Source organism: Dryobates pubescens, chromosome 13 (assembly GCF_014839835.1).
Source record: "Dryobates pubescens isolate bDryPub1 chromosome 13, bDryPub1.pri, whole genome shotgun sequence".
NCBI classification, from domain to species: Eukaryota; Metazoa; Chordata; class Aves; order Piciformes; family Picidae; genus Dryobates; species Dryobates pubescens.
This window is the reverse complement of record NC_071624.1, coordinates 10935939-10953133: the sequence shown is the minus strand read 5'-3', so window position 1 is coordinate 10953133 and position 17195 is coordinate 10935939. Positions and strand designations below refer to the sequence as shown.

General features: G+C 54.9%; 1 protein-coding gene across 1 annotated transcript; it reads right to left on the bottom strand.

Annotated features, from left to right (window-relative positions):
- Positions 1-3786: 3786 nt before the first annotated feature.
- On the bottom strand, positions 3787-10991 carry B3GNT7 (UDP-GlcNAc:betaGal beta-1,3-N-acetylglucosaminyltransferase 7). Its single transcript, XM_009903507.2, has 2 exons — positions 10919-10991; positions 3787-5220 (listed from the first exon to the last, which is right to left on the bottom strand). Exons 1-2 carry the CDS (start codon positions 10927-10929, stop codon positions 4017-4019), a joined length of 1215 nt encoding a protein of 404 aa, XP_009901809.1. The 5' UTR covers positions 10930-10991; the 3' UTR covers positions 3787-4016.
- Positions 10992-17195: the final 6204 nt, after the last annotated feature.

The following is a 17195-nucleotide window of genomic DNA, read 5'->3' as shown; positions in this document are numbered from 1 at the left end:
AAGTCTTGGCTTTGCCTGGGGCTGCAGCCAGGCCCAGCCTCCTTGCATATATTAGCAACACTTAACTTTCCTTCATTGCCATGCAATGACCCAGCAGCCTCCCTTGGGTATGGGTTCCTAAGGTACTGTATGGAGATTTCTCTACAGCTCGAATGCTTTATATTAAGAGGGGGAGGAGCAGTTGATTTTGACTCGAGTGTGGTACTGCTGGCGGTTACCGGAGTGGAGGTGTGTGGTTTCCGCCATCCCGTGAGCAAGGACTGGGTGTCCCACACGTGTTGGGCATCAGCCATTTTGGAGCAGGCGTCCGAGCCCCGGCAGCAAATGGTCGGAGGGCGCTGGCGGTGTCGGCCGCCAGGGGGCAGCAGCCGCCCGCGTCCGGGCGGTGCCGTGGGGCCCGCGGCGTCCTGGGGCTTTGATCCCCTCGGCCCTGGCCTGGCGGGACCCCACCTGCCGTGCTGGGCCCAGCTCCGGGGATCTGGTGCGGGAGAGACGAGGACCTGCTGGGGCAGGGCCTGAGGTGGCACAAAAAGGAGCAGAAGACTGGAACCCCTCTGAAGAGCCGTGAGTGGGGGTGGTTCAGCCTGGCTCCGGGGAGGCCTTTCAGTACTGGAAGGGGGCTGGGGACAGACTTTGTCAGGGTCTGCTGTGGCAGGACAAGGGGTGTGTCTTGGGCTAAAAGGGGAGATTCAGACTTTTTTTACAGTGAGGGTGGTGACATGCTGGCACTGGTTACCCAGAGAGGTGGGAGAAGCCCCATCGCTGGAAGTGTGCCAGGTCAGGTTGGGAGTGGGCTCTAAACAGCCTGAGGGATTGAAGCTGCCCCTGCCCGCTGCCTGTGTGATGGAGGCTGAACAAGGACTTGGGGGCTAAAGCATGCTGTGCATGCCTGTTTCCCTCAGCCTCCCAGTTGACCTCCACCCTGCCCCATGTGGCCCAGCCACACTTTTACACCAGAACATGAGCCCTGGTCCCACTTGCATCCCTGAATCCCTGGCTGGAGTGTTTGTACCCTGTGGAGGAGTCCCGTGGCAGGAGGAGCTCTGGGTTACATGGGCAAGACTATCTGCAAGTGCATCTGCCTTTTGTCCCCAGCCTGTGCAATTCTTATTGCCACAGGGAAATTGGCTGTGGTGGCAGAGGGTCCACCCTGGCAAGTCCGGCATGCCCTGGTCCCATTTGCTACAGAAATTAAGTCCCCAGTGCCAAAACTCCCAACATGAGACCCATGGGCTCATCTTTGTCTCTCCTTTTCACCCCAGCCAGGTTCTAACCTGAGACAGGTTTGTCCCTACAGATGTGGCTTGCCCTGCTCAGGAGTCAGTGCTGGCCCATAGCATGTTTACCTCACTGCACTACAGCTAGGGGATGTGCAGCCTGATGGTGATCTTCAGCATGAGGAGAAAGTGGTCAACAAAATAGGCATTTCCACACCTGCCAAAGCATCTTTTCCCACAAAGAGTGAGGTGAGCACCCCCTTGCAGGGCACCAGGACAGTCTGAAGTTCAGCTGGGTTTGAAGTGCAGCTGGAGGAGTGTGTGAAAAGAATCTGCTGGGCCTCGTTGAACACCATGCCAGGCTCTGCAAGGAAGCAGTGCCAAGCTGGAACAGGGCAGCCACAGCCCCCAAACGTCAGGTCCAAGCAGCACCTGAGCCACTGTAGCCCATTCCTGGGGTTTTGTTCCAAACCAGCCACGTCTTGGCTACTAGAAACCCACCACCAACGACACGAGGTGAGGTCTTGTTTGGTTTTTTTCCTCTTTTCTTTAAACCTTTATTTAGAAACTAGAATATTCACCAGATCTACAAAGTTTCTCTGTACAGGTCCCACCAGGTGAAGAGCAACACTGACAGACTTTTGCACGCAGCCCTGGCTCTCCGTAAGGATTGCTACAGAGAGCAAGAGCTGTCCCTGCACGTAGGATAAATATACTTAATGTACTGTACCTGACATTAAATACAGGGGTGTCAATTTGGAAAGCACTTCTGAGCTCACTCCCCTTGGAAGGGGGGAGGGGAAAACCGAAGGAGTGTTGTGTGCTGCCTAAAGCCCAGCAGCCACCGCAAATGCCCTCAGGGCTCTGCCCTGTGCTGCTGGCACCTGCCCCAAGGACACGATGCTGCTGGGTGCCTCATAAATCAAACTTCACAGTATTGCCTGCTACCAGTGGCTGAGCCCTGGGCAGCAAGGGGCTCTTTCTCCTCTTCAAATCTGCATCTAGCCTGAGCAGATGAAGGACAGTTGCTGAGAAATGGCGTGGCTTGGCGTGAGGGTGCCTTTTTTGGGCTGGTTTATACCCTTTTTGTTTGTCTTCCAACCTGGGGAACATACAGACTTGGAGTGAATGTAGCAGGCCCGTTTCCAAAACACATTAAGAAAAGGAAAGGGGAAAAAAAAGCACTGCACAGGGGGACCTTTGAGGTAGTCAAAATTTTCTCCTTTCAATGTCTGGCCCCAGAGAGGGAGAGCGAGCGAGTGCACATGTGCCCGTGTCTGTGCGTGGTCAGGGCGGTGGAGCTGGCTGTGCAGGGACACCTGGGTGTGCAAGCCTTGCACAGGGGGACATCTGCATGCACAGAGCCTGGGCCTGGGTGCTGGCACACCAGTGCCTGTGCACAAGCGTGACTTTGCACAGGCCTGTGGCTTTGCTCACACCTGCAGTCGGTGGCTGGAAAGTTACTGTGGTCCCTGCATGGCCATGTGCCTCTCTGTCAGGGGCTGGGGTGTGTTCCATCACAGCAGCTGGCTTGGGGCTCCCCTTGACAGCTCCAGTGGCCCTTTCAGCCCAAAGCAAAGGCTGTGTCTTTTGATACTATTCCCTGTCATGCTTCTGGGCCTCATCCTGTAGAATAAACACTGCAACAACCCTCAGAGGAGCATATCTGGTCTAAAACATCAGACACACTTCCCCCCACCTTCACCTTGTCCCCTTGGACCCTACTGCATATTCCAGGGCAATACTGATGCTCTCCAGCCTGCCCTCAAACATCACATTCAATGCAAAACCAGGGCCTAGGCAGAAGTGAGGTGTCTGGGGGCCGTTGTCACCCTGAAAGGCAACCCCTGGAATGTCTGAAACCTGAGCTGAGATCTCAGGTGTGGTAAGCCCCTGGGCTGCTCCTGCTGGGGCTGACAAAGTTTCTCTGCCACTTCCTGGGCTGTAGCCCACCTCATCCCTTCCCTTGCCTGCCAGGAGGAACAAATCCCTGAGGAATTTCGACTGGGTGCATTCCTCCGCGTGCACGCAAAGCGAGGCAGGCAGAAGGGCTGGAGAGAGAAGCACAGCCCTGGCTGCTGCTGGGAGAGACCCCAATGACACAACCACCTGGCTGAGACCCCAGTGAGGGCTCGGGGCTGGCGAGGTCCAGCCTCGGAGGAAAGCCCCTTTCCCCAGCTGTGTAGTGGGCACACAGAGAGGACTTTGGCGGGTGTCAACCCAAAGCACACAGAGTCAGTGTCAGTAAAACCCTGACCCTGAGGAAAAGAAATGAAATAACAAATAAAATCCCCTAGACTTTTTTAGTTAGGGGGCCTCTCACACTTGTAAACCGCTCAACTCCCTTGGAGCAGCTTCCCTGAATAGCCAGGCCCTGAACAACTCCAAGAAAAGCCTGTGCCACATCCTTCCCTGCCTCCCCCAACCCCATCCTTCATGATACTCTGGTGGAGGTGGTACCTAAAGCAGAGCACAAATCCCTCTGCCTTTCCTCTATAGATCTCTTAGTTTTGTGCTAGATTTTTTTTTTGTTTTCTTTCTGTGTTTTGTTTTTTTTCTGTTTTCTCTTCTTTTCTTTCTCTGCAACCCCCAACCCAGCTGGAGATAAGCAAACCACATTACAGTACAGGAGCAAACAATATCACAAACCCTGTCCATGAGTGCAGTGTCTGTGCCCTCCTTGCCCAGGAGGGAGATGCCCCTGAAGGACTTGTGTTCCACCAGCAGAGGCTCACCCCATCCCAGGGCAGGAATCTATTGTCCCGGCCTCTCCAGTCCCAGCTCTCCAGAGAGACTGAGCTAGAGGACATTGAGTTTCCTGGAGCATGTCAAGTTACTGTGGACCAAGTCCCACATTTTCAGCAGCTCTGGAGGCAGCAGTTTATGAACCACCAACATACTCCGGAAGAAACACGGCTCCTTGTTCATCTTGCTGTTCTTGTTCTTCACAATGCCGAAGGTTTTGAAACCCTCGTGCCCCACAGGTGATACTTTAAGGACCTCCAAGCACATCCCCAGGAAGACATCATCGATGGGGTACAGCTCCAGCGTCTCCGAGGTCTTGTGCAGCTTCTTGGCAAGGGGTCCGTCCATGATGAAGCCCCCACCCCCTGCGTAGGGCGGGTAGTTGTTCTTGTTGTAGAGGGCGTTGGGGATGTAGTACTTGTTCTCCTTCTTCCGGATTGGCTTGGCCTTGTAGAGGACATCCCCCACAAAGAGGTCCTCCCCCTCCTTCTTGTCCTCCAGGAACTCCAGGATGTTGGTGGGACTCACAAACACGTCGTCGTCGCCTTTGAAGATGAAGCGGACGCTGTCGCAGTAGATGTTCATCCACTTCAGGAAGTGGACCTCTTTGAGGGTGAGGTTGAAGAAGCTGTCCAGGAAGTCCCACTGCAGGATGTCTCCGTAGATGCGGTTCTCGTAATCCAGCAGTTTCTGGTAGTTGGCTTTCTCCTCCTCCTTGGAGGCCGTGCCCAGCAGGAACAGCGTCCTGATCCTCTTGCCCTCCACCTCCTTCTCCTGGCCCCAGGTCCTGCGGATGGCCTCGCGGCGGTCGTGCTGGGTGATGATGGACTTGACCACGATGAGCAGGTAGACCTCTCCGCTGCACTTCTCAGGGTGGTTGATCAGCATGGGGAAGTAGCGGCAGTGCCGGTAGAGCAGGAACTGCTGGAAGTTGGGCTCCAGCCCTTTGAACCAGTCCACCTTGCTGAAGTTCTGGTTGGCTGAGCAATTGGTAGTGGTGACGTCCCAGGACTTCGCCTGCTTCGCCGTCATGCTCTCCTCCTCCCTCACAGGATCTCCCTCCTTCTTGCTCTTCCAGAAGGCGTTGGTGAGCGAGAAGGAGTTGTCTCTCTTCTGCGTTTTCAAGGGCTCCAGAGGGGGCAGCTCTTTCTGCTGCTGGCCCTGCATGAACTGGCTGGGGGCCATTCCCCGTTGCAGCACTGTCACTGTGACCCCCAGCAAGAAGGAGAGGCAAACTGTTTTGTAGATGGTTTTCTTCCTAAAGAGAGAAGACAGGGGAGTAAGTGAAGGAAACTGCAGGCCCTGAGAGGCTTGTCTACAAAAACACCTCCTGAAGGGGTCACGGGATGCTCATAATCTGTGTCACATCACCTTTGGATGTGCAGCAGCCTTGTGGAAAGAGATGTGGGACACCTCCACACACCCTTCCCACCAGCATCCTGCTTGTGGGGTGGCTTTGGGGCCACACTTAACCATGAAGACAGGTACGTGGCAGGTGACTGTGGTGTCATCTGGTAACCCCCCATCTGCAAAAAGAGGTACACAGGAAAGAAGAAAATGGAGAGAGAGGAAGATGGTTGAATGTTCGTGAGCAAGAAACGGGGAAGGCCAGCAAGGTGGAGATCTGTTATAGGCCACCCAACCAGGGTGAAGAGACATATAAAACATCTTTAGGCACCTGGAAGAAGTCTCACAATCACTAGCCCTTGTGCTTGTGGGGGACTTCAGCTTCCCTGATATCTGCTGGAAATACACTGCAGGAGAGAGGGATCAGTCCTGGAGGTTCCTAGCGTGTGGGGAGAACTTCCTGACAGAGCTGGTGAGGGAGCCAACTAGGGAGGGCATCTTGCTAGACCTGCTGTTTGTGAACAGAGAAGGACTTGTGTGTGATGTAGCAGAAGGAGGCCACCCTGGGCACAGCAGTCACAAAATGATGAGTTCTCTATCATTTCCTTTAGCATCATATCACTCCATTGTGACAGAGTTGTTGGAGAAGTAAAGAGGAGAGTCAGCAGAGCTGCCACCTTGGATTTCCAGCGGGCAGACTTTGGCCTGTTTCAGAGACTGGTTGACAGAGTCCCTTGGGAGGCAATCCTGAAGGGCCAAGGAGTTCTGGAAGGCTGGACATTCTTCCAGAAGGAAGTTTTAAAGGCACAGGAACAGGCTGTCCCCATGTGCCAAAAGATGAGTCGACTGGTGGGGAAGGAGGCAAGCCTGGCTGATTGGAGACGTTTGATTGCAGCTCAGGGGGAAAAGAAGAGTTTATGGTTGTTGGAAGAAGGGGCAGGCCACTCAGGACCACAAAGTTGTTGTAGGCCTGTGCAGGGAGAAAACTAGAAGGGTCAAAGTCCAACTAGAAATTGGTGTGGCTTCAGCTGTTGAAGAAACAAGAAATCTTCTACAAATATCCTAGCAACGAAAGGAAGACCGAGGAGAAGCTCTGACCTTTATTGGATGTAGGAAGGAACACTGTGGTCAAGGATGAGGAAAAGGCTGAGGTACTCAAAGCCTTCTTTGCCACAGTCTTTAGTAGTAGGACCAGTTGTTCACTAGATACCTTGCCCCCTGAGCTGGAAGATAGTGATAAGGAGTAGATTGAAGCCCCCACAGTCCAAGAGGAGATGGTTAGTGACCTGCTGCACCACTTAGACACACACAAGTCCACAGCACTGGATGGCATTCACTCAAGAAAGCTGAGATCTGGCCACTTGGTGCTCACCAAGCTACTTTCCATCATTTACCAGCAGTCCTTGATTAACTGGGGAGGTCCCAGTTGACTGGAGATTGGTAAATGTGATGCTTATCTACAAGAAGGGCCAGAAGGAGGATGCAGGGAACTACAGATCTGTCAATCTGACAATGACTCCCATGCCACCCTCCTGGAGAAAATGGCTGCTCATAGCTTGGATGGGTGGACACTTCACTGGGTAAAGAATTGCCAAAGAATGGTGGTGAATGGAGTTCAATCCAGCTGACAGCTGGTCACAAGTGGTGTTCCCCAGGGCACAGTACTGGAGTCAGTTCTGTTTAAGGTCTCGATCAATGATCTGGGTGTGGGGATTGAGGGCACCCTCAGTAAGTTTGAAAGGAGGTTGTAGTGAGGTGGGTGTCAGCCTCTTCTCCCTAGTAACAAGTGAGAGGATGGGACATGGTTTATCACCAGACTTGGCAGAGTTAGAAGATAGTTGGACTTAAGTGTGTAGGGTGCTGGGGGTGGTAGGTCACACTGAGGCCCTTTCAGGGGCATCCCACTGCTCTTCCCCACTGCAGATTCATCTCTCAGGGAATCGCCACACACGGAATCACAGAATGTTAGGGCTTGGAATGCACCTCAAAAGATCATCCAGTCCAACCCCCCTGTCAGAGCAGGATCACCTAGAGTAGGTCACAGGAATGCACCCAGGTGGGTTTTGAATGTCTCCATAGGAGACTCCACAGCCTCTCTGGGCAGCCTGTTCAGGGCTCTGTCACCCTCACAGGAGGTTCGCGCGGAACCTCCTGTGCTCCAGCTTGCACCCACTGCCCTTTGCCCTGTCCTTGGACAGGAAAGATGCTGTCTCATGGGACAAACTCTGGAGCTTGCCAGGGCCTTCAGAAGGATCCTGCTGGGGCCCTTTCAACAGAGGGATGGCTGCACCCAGAGGCTGTGAATGAATCCAATACCCCCAACTTGCTTTTCCACACAGTTAAAGGTGAGTTTCTTGCCCTCCTGCCATGGAGGAGAGGAACTGCCCACTCTGCCTGTCTGCACTCTCTTGCTCCTGAGCGCCTGGCTCCCCTCCACAGCTGGCACATCTGCACCAATTTCCTCCTGCTGCAGTCCTGCTTGCTCCAGCTGCCTTAGGCCATCTCCCCACACAAATAAGCACCAGGAACTGGGGCAGCAGATGGGCTCCACATGCCCACCTGGGGCCTGACATCTTCCAAAGATGGACTTATCTCCTGCTACATCCATGTGGAGGGGAAATGCCAGGTGCTTGGTGGCTCCCAGATCCCCTATCCCTGCTGGTGGGTGAAAGGGCCAGACTGTGATCAGCACCACTGGGAAGCTGCTGGGGTTTGGGGATTAGCTGCACCATAGCAGCTGCTTGGTAGACACCCTGATACCGCTGAGGCTCCCCAGGGCGAGGGGACAGCTTTGCTCTTAGGGACTCCAGCCACCCTGAAACACAGGAACCCGAAATGGGAAATGGGGGACCCAGGAGCTTTTGGGAGCTCCTGTGTCTGACACTTTGCCTTCAAGCACAAAGAGTTCAGCCCTGCATTCACGTGGGAAAACTGTGATCGGGTAGCGTGGACTGTGCGAGCCAGCGGGGAAATAAGTAATTACAGGCAAATGGACTGATACTCCCTGGCTGGTTTTATGTGTGACCACTCATCTGAGACTGATGAGGGAGCACTTTTGATTAGATGTCACCATTCCCTTAACCCTCTCCAGACCTGGCTCTGAGGTTGCTCTCAGAAACCCTTTCATCTGGTACAACTTCAACCTTGCACAACCAAGCCACATCCAAAACCTCTCATCAGGACTTGGCAAATCCCAGTCCCCTCCATATAGGAACCCTAAGTTGTACCAATCCCATCCTGACCCCCCCCAGCCTTACCCCCATTCCATCCTATCCTTGCACTCCCCACCAGCCCAAGGACAACTTGTGATAAAATGCCCATCCTGAAGGGTGCCCAAAGGTTCCCCAGAAGCCATGGGCAGGGAATGATTGGTAGAATTTAACAAATTTCACATGTCACTAACTGGCACAGCTGGGTCCTACCCTGGGCAGGCTCTGCCTGCCATGGAAGGGAGCCACTCACCCCTGTTACCCTCCTTGGCTCACCACTTTTTATTTCAGCTCAGGCAGAAGGCACTGTCCTGAGGCTGAGGGAAGGGTTGGGCAGCCTGGGTGCATCTGGCTCCTCGGGGGAGGTGTTGCACAACAGCACAGAAACTTGGTGCCCTACCTTCAGAGGACGCCACTTGCCCGCTCTGAGCAGTGCAGTGTGTGATCTCTTCTGCCTTGTTACAAAGACCTAGTTGGGATTGTTCCTATAGGTCTCACTCTGCAAGCCATAGCAGCACTACCAGTGAGTCCAGCCAAAGTGAGAACCCCGCAGCCACCTTCTCCCTTGCAGAAGTCCTGTCCCTGCACTGGCAGGGACTACAGGGACCCTGAGGCACAACTGCAGGCCAGCCTCTCATCACACCAAGGATTTTGGTGGTCAAAAGAGTGACAATCATAGCCATAGCTTTTCTGATCCTGAGTCCTCCTCTGTGTTCTCCTCAGCTGGGAAGTACTTTATGGGGAGAAACTATGTCCTGCTCTTCAGAGACCCTACCAACCATGGTTCTGCAGGGGGCAAGGGTGGCACTTTGGGTTCTCTGCCATGAAGAATAAATTACCCTGGGGAACAATCCCCCAGACAGCCCCTCTCAGTGTCCCCAAAAGCTAGGAACAGCAGGTCCTGTGGGACCTGAGGACAGCAGCAACCCATGCCCACCCCATCTGGACTCCCACTGGTGCCAACTGGGACTGGCAACCCCAACTGCCGATGGTGGTGACATTGAGAGAGCCTCAAAAGGGTCCCAATCCCCTCCTCCTCTTTGCTTTTCTCCACCAAAAAAGAGCTGAAAAGCCTCCCTGTGAGAGAGCCACGCCACCGCCGCCGTGGTTAAATATAAATCTCCCAATTAGAGGTGGGCAATTTCCCTTTCAGGTGGTGAAGCTCTCCATCCCCAGTCCCTGGAGGGGCACACAGCCACTTTTGGGCTGCATAGAAAAGTCTTTGATAGGCCAGGGCTGTCTATTTATTTGCATTTTTCTGGCCCCTCAATTAGAGTCAGTCTCTGAGCCGGCAGAGGCACCACCAGCATAGAGCCCTTTCTGTTGGATGTGCCAAGGGCTTGGGAGAGGAGCAGATGCTGGGCAGAAAGCACCCAAATGTCTCCAAGGGCAGCCTGCTCTGGCTGGGTATGAGCACCAAGCGGGACCAGTTGTCTCCCTCCAATCCTGGGCTGTGTGGGGACACATCACCTTCTTAGAAAAGACGCCTGTTTTAAATGCAAGGTGACAACGGCACAGCGCTGGGAAAGAAACAGGAGCCAAAAACCTGCATGGGCCCCCCCGCTGTGTGGGCATCTGCTCCAGCGGGCAGGGACCCCACGGAGCACGGCTGGCTGCCCTCCCCCGCCGGCCCCACCACAGAAACCCTCCTTTTGCAGGGAAGGACTGGGGCAGGCATATCCAGGGAAGGGTGGGGGACTGACCGCCCGCCCCCGTCCCGGTTCCTGCCATGCAGAGCTCCGGTGCCCCAGCATAGCGAAAGGTTTGCTCTGGGAGCGGACACCCCCAAAAGCCTTCCCGGGGGTATCGCGGCCGAGAGGATGACCCCACCTGGAAGCCCTGTGCAGAAGAATGGGGACAGAGGGAGAGGCGACGGCGTCGTCCTTCGCTCCTTTCCTATGTGCGCCCTGTCTACCAAAACTGTCCTTTCCCAGCCAGCCGCCGCGGGGGCATCCCTCGGAAGTGACCCGGTAGAGAAGGGACCAGGGAGCGCATCGGGAGGGACGCGGTAGGAAAGGGACCGAAGAACTCCTCGGGAAGTGAGGAGGGCAACCTGGAGTCCCTGGAAAGGTACTCAGTAGAGATGGGACCGCGGCACCCCTCGGAAGAAACCCTGTGGGGAGGAAGCAGGCGAGGAGGGGACCTCGCAGTCCCCCAGGCTCTGAGCAGGACGCAGCGCTGGGACGGCGGTGACGGGCGGCGAGAGCAGAGGCAGCAAGGGGACACCGGGTCTCAGGCAGGGCTGGAGCGGGGCAGGAGCGGCGCAGGAGTGGGTGAGGAGCGGGACAGGAGCGGTGAGGAGCGGGTGAGGAGCGGGACAGGGGCAGGAAGGGACGGGAGCGGGGCGGGAGCGGTGAGGAGGGGGCCGGAGCGAGCTCACGCTCCCTGGCAGTTACTCACCACTGGAACATGCTGGGAGTGGGACGGGGCGGCCGCTCCGCTGCTGGCCGGGACTGCCCGCGGTCCGGGCGCTTCTCTCTGCCCTCTTCCTCTTCCTCCTCCTCTTCTTCCACCCCCCCTCCCTAATTTTCCCCTTCTCCCTCCCCTCGCTCTCCGAGGTGGAGCCAAAAGGGATGGCAGAGCAGGTAGGTTAACTCTTGCCCTGCTCCTCTGCGTCCCCCCCACATCAACCGCACCGGCAGGCAGAGAGAGAGCGCTCCCCAGTGCTGCAAGGGGCAAGCTCCGCAGTGCTGCAGGGGGCAGGGGTTTAAGGGTGACGTGCCGCACTTCCCACGGGGGACCCTCCCCACTGCTGATGGGGCATCTACAAGGAGCTGGGAGCTCCAAGGTATTCCTCCTCGGCATGCTGCAGGATCTTCTCCATGCCTGTCACGGTGCCCTCGCTGGGCTGTTAGCCCACCTTTATAACTCTTAACTGTGAAGGATGTCGGTTATGGGATGGGGATCCTAGTGCTCACCAGAAGAAGTGCTTCTGAGCTCTGGAAAAGCAGTATGAGTCCTTCCTGTCCCCCAGCACAGGAAAGCCACTTCAAGATGAATCCCCAAAAAAGGAACTGGGGTCAGATTCTCATGGAGGACATTGAGATCCAAGCTTTGCCTCTGGGCACGGCATGGTTTTGAATTCCTGGAGCAGTGGGGCCACACCTCTCCTGAGATCCACACAGTACCCACGACCCCACTTCTCCTTGGACCCTGCCTCTCATGAGATGCACCCTTCTTCCACAACCCACATCTCACTCAGGCTCGACACATTGTCAGGGACCAACACTCTGCCCAGCACTTCCACTTCACCAGGCACCCACACTCTGTCCAGGACCCACATGTCTCCTGGGACCCACACCTCACCTGGGGTGCAGGAAGTTGAGAGGAAGGGTTACTGTAGCAGAAGGATGCCTGCTTGGCATGCCAGGACCTGCCTCATGGGTAAAATTTGGGCCAGCACCACAGGCAGGTCCAAAGTCTTCCTTGCAGCCCCTGCTGCAGCTGTACCAGCATAGGACATCCTATTGCCCATTGAGAAGCAGATTCAAGACCTTCCTGCCCTCCTGTATGTAGCATTTCTATTAAAGGTCTTTTTCAGCCACAAAAATCAATCCCCATCATTATTCATGTCTCCCTTTTTGTCATCCTCCCATTCCCACCAGCTGTTTGTGTCAACCACGAAGCCAGGCTGGGAAGCCTGCAGGAAATCCTTTGGGATATTTCTTTTCCTGCCCAGCAGAGATATCCCAGTCCCCTTCCCCACAGCCTTTCTGCATCTTGTGCTGAGGGTCAGACTCTACCACAACTCTCACAATCCCCTGGACACACTGCTCTTGTCATGGGAATGGCTCTTCTGCTCCAAGGCTGGACAGGATTGGGACCCACACAGCCTCTGCTCCTCAAACAGCATTTGGCCCTGCTCCAAGGAAACACTAAGTCCAGCTCAGTTTGGGAAGGAAAGTTGCTTTCTCAAAACCTGCTTGTCCCTCCTTATCTCACGTTATCACTTTCCCAGATGCCCTGCAGTTCTGCATCCTGGGGAATGCAAAGCTCCCCAGGAAACATTGCCCAAACAGGCTGCACCAGCTCTGCAGCAGCCCACAACCTCCTTGTGACCACCAAAATTCCCTCTGCACCTTCCTGATTGCCTTTTAGCCTGTTCCCACAGTCCATAGGAAAGTCTGTGTTTGCTGAAGCCATGGTCCCAAGAAAGCCATAGCCATGAGATGCACAGAGAAAGGGTGTCAGGGGTACAATGAAGAGCAGCACTGAATATCAGCCTGACCACAGAAGGATTGATCTCATCCCTGTAGCACAGGGTGCACCAGGTGCACACCAGCCCATGGCTGGGAATTCACCCTGCTCTGCAAAGAGGGGCTCACGGTGGAGGAAGATCTCAGTGGAGAGCCTGCTCTCCACAAACAGCCACAAAGAGACATGAACAGCAAAGTCCCCAGATCACAACCACCACTTCCTCCCTGCAACATGCTCTGGAACCACAATGGGAACAGGGGTGGTAGCTTCCCCACCATGGGGAGCTGGAGTAAACCCCCAAACACAGCCCTGGAACATGTGCTGCAGCTGCAGGAGATGCCCAGGTGCTGTGGGTGTGACAGGCTCCCAGCACTATCATGTCCAGCCCCGGGCTGGCCATGGCACAGCACGTCCAAGGGCTTGGCTGCTCTGGCATGGAAGTGGCACTGCTGGGGGGTGAGGAGGGCCCCTGGCAGCTTTTAGCAGGGAGCTCTGTCAGCTATGCTCCCAGGCTTCCTCCTCTCTGACGGCTGCTTCCGTCAGAGCCTGGGGACTTCCCGGATGCTGCCATACTGCTGTGCAGGTTTTGGCTCAAATGACCCACCCTGTGCATGCAGACCTGTCTCCCACCAGCACCTGTGTTGGAGAGACACACATGACATCACTGCAGACCCAGGCCAAGATGGCTCTGCAAAGCTTTTCTTCTCACGTTGATGAAAGAGTCCAACGGTGTCAGGTCTGCGGCTAATGACAGAGACAAGCACTACCCCAGGCACCTCTGGCACTGTTTCAAGGCTGAATCTTATGATGGAAGTGTTTCATCATTGCATAGAAGCGTTTAGGGCAACCCCATGCTCTCTGGCACCACCCTGGGAAAGCAGAAAAGTGGCAGGAAGGATAAAACCAAACCGAAGGTGCTTTTAAAAAAACCTCCTCCTGCAGACACTTTGTCTCTTCCCAGCACCTGGCAAGAACAGGTTTTACCTGAGCAGCCACAGCCCCTCTGCTGAGAATAAGAAAGAGAAACCTGATTTTTGTTGTTGTTGTTGTTCACCCAAAACTGGACCCAGGGGTAAGCATCACTCCACCATGAGCAGACCCAGCAGAGGTCTGCAGCTCCTGCCCAGCCCTGCTTTCAGGATAGCTGCTGGGTCTGATGTCCTGCTCCTCCTTTGCTGCAGCACCCAGCAGCCAGCACCCTCATTTCTTAGGTCTAAGCCATTAGACTGAAATTTGGAGGCACCATGTGTTTTTTTTGGCACTGTAGGCAGAGCTGCGGGTGTCAGGAGAAAGGCTCTTGGGTGGCAGGTGCTGCTTGGGCATAGAAAATCTGCCTTGCGTAACACTGGTAGCATTTTGAGGCATTGCCAAGCTGCTGCAGTGCCCCGAGAGCTGACAGAGGAGCTGCAGGAAATGGCACCCAGGCACATCATGGTTGTATTGTATGGGGATGCAGAAGGGCAGAGGAGGCATGGACCTCCATGGGTGACACCCAGGTCATGGTCAGGGTGACAGCCACCTCCACATAACCTCCACAACCATAGAGAAACAGCCAGGACCATGGCACCCACTCAGCTCCCTCCTAGTGTCACTGCTGGAGATGGGGGGCAAGCAAGCTGTGAGGACATGAGGCTTTGGAGCTAGCATCTAATGGGGCTGGCATTTAGCGGGGCTACAGGGCATCATGTGGGCACAGGGAAAGGGTTGAGGTGGTGCCAAAGTGGCTCAAGTGCTTTAGATGTTCTCAAAGCAGACCACAATTGTTTTTGTTTGTTTGTTTCAAGAAGTCTCTTTTCATTTCAAAGCAGATCTGAATTAAAAAGTTCTATACAAATAATAAGTGCCAAAGAAAGAAGTGAGCTATTTATGGTGACGTTTATGCAACCTCAGGAGACTGGCTTGTGGCAGGTTGACCCAGCCAATGTTTTCCCACTGATGTTTTGGGGTTTGTCTCACTGGGAAAAGCCACCCTGGTTCCTCTGCTATGAGGTTTTTGGTGGTGTTTTCTGATTTCTCTCCATTCCAGTAAATTATACAGAGGCAGAAAAAAGCCTCAGCCCTTCTCCCAGTGACTCTCACACCTCCTGGCCACCGCCAGTGCTGTGGTGCCTGGGCTGGGTTTCACACACCCCCCAAGATCCTATCGCCCCATGACCTGTGCAGACACCCAGATCAGTCCTTTCACAGAATCACAGAATCACCAAGGTTGGAAGAGAGCTCAAAGATCACCAAGTCCAACCTGTCACCACAGACCTCATGACTAAGCCATGGCACCAAGTGCCATGGCACCAAGTGCCACGTCCAATCCCCTCTTGAACACCTCCAGGGATGGTGACTCCACCACCTCCCTGGGCAGCACATTCCAATGGCAAACGACTCTCTCAGTGAAGAACTTTCTCCTCACCTTGAGCCTAAACCTCCCTCTGAATTATTTCCTTGAGCAACCTGAAGTCTGCCCTCTGGAAGTCCAGAGTGGAGGTCTTCTTGCTGCCCCTCTTAGTTTGACCGAGTACTGAAAATTCAATTCTCTCGTGGTCGCTGGCCCCTAAACAGCCTCCGACCACCACATCCCCACCAGCCCTTCCCTGTTGGTGAAGAGGAGCTCAAGCATAGCCTTGCCCCTGGTAGGCTCACGCAGCACCTGGGATAAGAAGCTGTCCTCCATGCACTCTAAGAACCTCCTAGACTGTCTCCTCTCTGCTGTGTTGAGATCCCAGCAGATGTCAGGCAGGTTGAAGTCGCCCATGAGGACAAGGTCAGGAGATCTTGAGACAGCCTTAAGCTGTCTACAGAATGCTTCGTCAACATCATCCCCTGGTGCAGCTTGAGACTGTGTCCTCTTGTTCTGGTGCTGGTTGCCTGGGAGAAGAGACCAACCCCTTCCTGGCTACAACCACCCTTCAGGTAGTTGTAGAGAGCAATAAGGTCTGCCCTGAGCCTCCTCTTCTCCAGGCTAAACAAGCCCAGCTCCCTCAGCCTCTCCTCATAGGGCTTGTGCTCAAGGCTTCTCACCAGCCTTGTTGCCCTTTCCTCCCCAAACTTCCAAGCACCTGGACGCTCACCAAGCCTGACCCAAGACCAGCCACACAGGGTGGTCACACATTTAGGTTTTCCTTCGTTAAATCATTCACCTGTGACATACCCCAGGGGTGGGGAGCGAGGCCAATCTGTTTGTTTAACTGAGCCAAGCTTGTACCGCGTCAGGACTTCGCAGGCACTGGGATGTGGGCAAACATCCTGGAGGCGATGCGATACGATACGGAACATCCCTTTCTCCTTGCACATTTCTTTTCTAAGCACCTTTCATGATGCTGCCTGGCCTGTGCCAGCAGGTAGAGAGTAGCCCTGGGAGGCTTGTCCATCACTGCCACTGCAGCTCTCGGTAGCTCTGGCTGGGGACTCTCCCCCAGCCTCTGCTCAGAGAAAGCCCCTTGGGCAGGCACAATTAATTATTACCCTGGTTTATTGCTGAGTGAACACCACCAGCTTGGAAGCTAGGACAGACGTTATGTACCTGAGTGATCGGGTCTGACGTGGCATGACAGGAGTCAGCCACTCCCGCAGAAAGCTCCCTCAGCTTACCCAGAGGTAACAGGACCATAAACCGTTCCCTGAGCACACATTAGCCCCGAGGCCCTGCAGCCCTTTCCATCCCAGCAGGCTCCCAGGCAGAGGCAGGGGGAGGTTTTCCAGCTTTCCAATGCTGAGCTCTCCCTCCTGCCCCACCAGCCTCAAGCAGCTTGTACTGACACACCGGAGGCTGCTGCAACACCTCCAGTCACAGCCAAAAGCAACACTCACTGCCCTCCCCGGACTCAGCCCCCCTGGGATTTGCATGATTTCTTCCAAAAACGGTGGGGGAGGAGGAAAAGTTGCTTTGCAGAGGGATGGCCAGTCCAGCCCCACCCTGCTCAGGAGTCCCCAAGCTGCTGTTTGTCCTGTGCAGCCCCAGCTTGCCTCTAGGCTACCTGAGAGTGCAGTGCTCAGCGCACGGTGGGGGACACTGACCCTACAATAGCAATACTGGGATGGGAGGATGGGATGAGACCTGAAGGTCACGGTGATGGGGAGGTGGCACAATGTCAGTGGAGGTGATGCTGGTGAAGCCATGTTCCTGAGTGAGACACAAGCCAGGGCTGTCAGGGAAGCATCATCCCAGCCTTTGTACCAAGAAGCCACAGGAGCAGGGCAGGGGGAAGCTCTCAGCATCCTGGGGGAGCAAATCCATGGGGCCAGAGCCACCCAAGGATTTGCCTCCTTAGGCTGCCTCTTCTTCAGTTTCTTCAATGAAAAGCTCTGTTGCAGCTTTGGGGCTGCTGCTCAGCAGGCATGCTGTCTCCTCTCCCTGGGGATTTGCACCCCTGGGTCTCCTGAGGAGCCCACTGTGGCCATGCTGTTGCTTTAAATCAGCAGCTGGATCCAGCTGTGACTGTGAGTAACCCTCACCGCATCCCTGCCCAGGCCTTTTATGCTTTTTCCA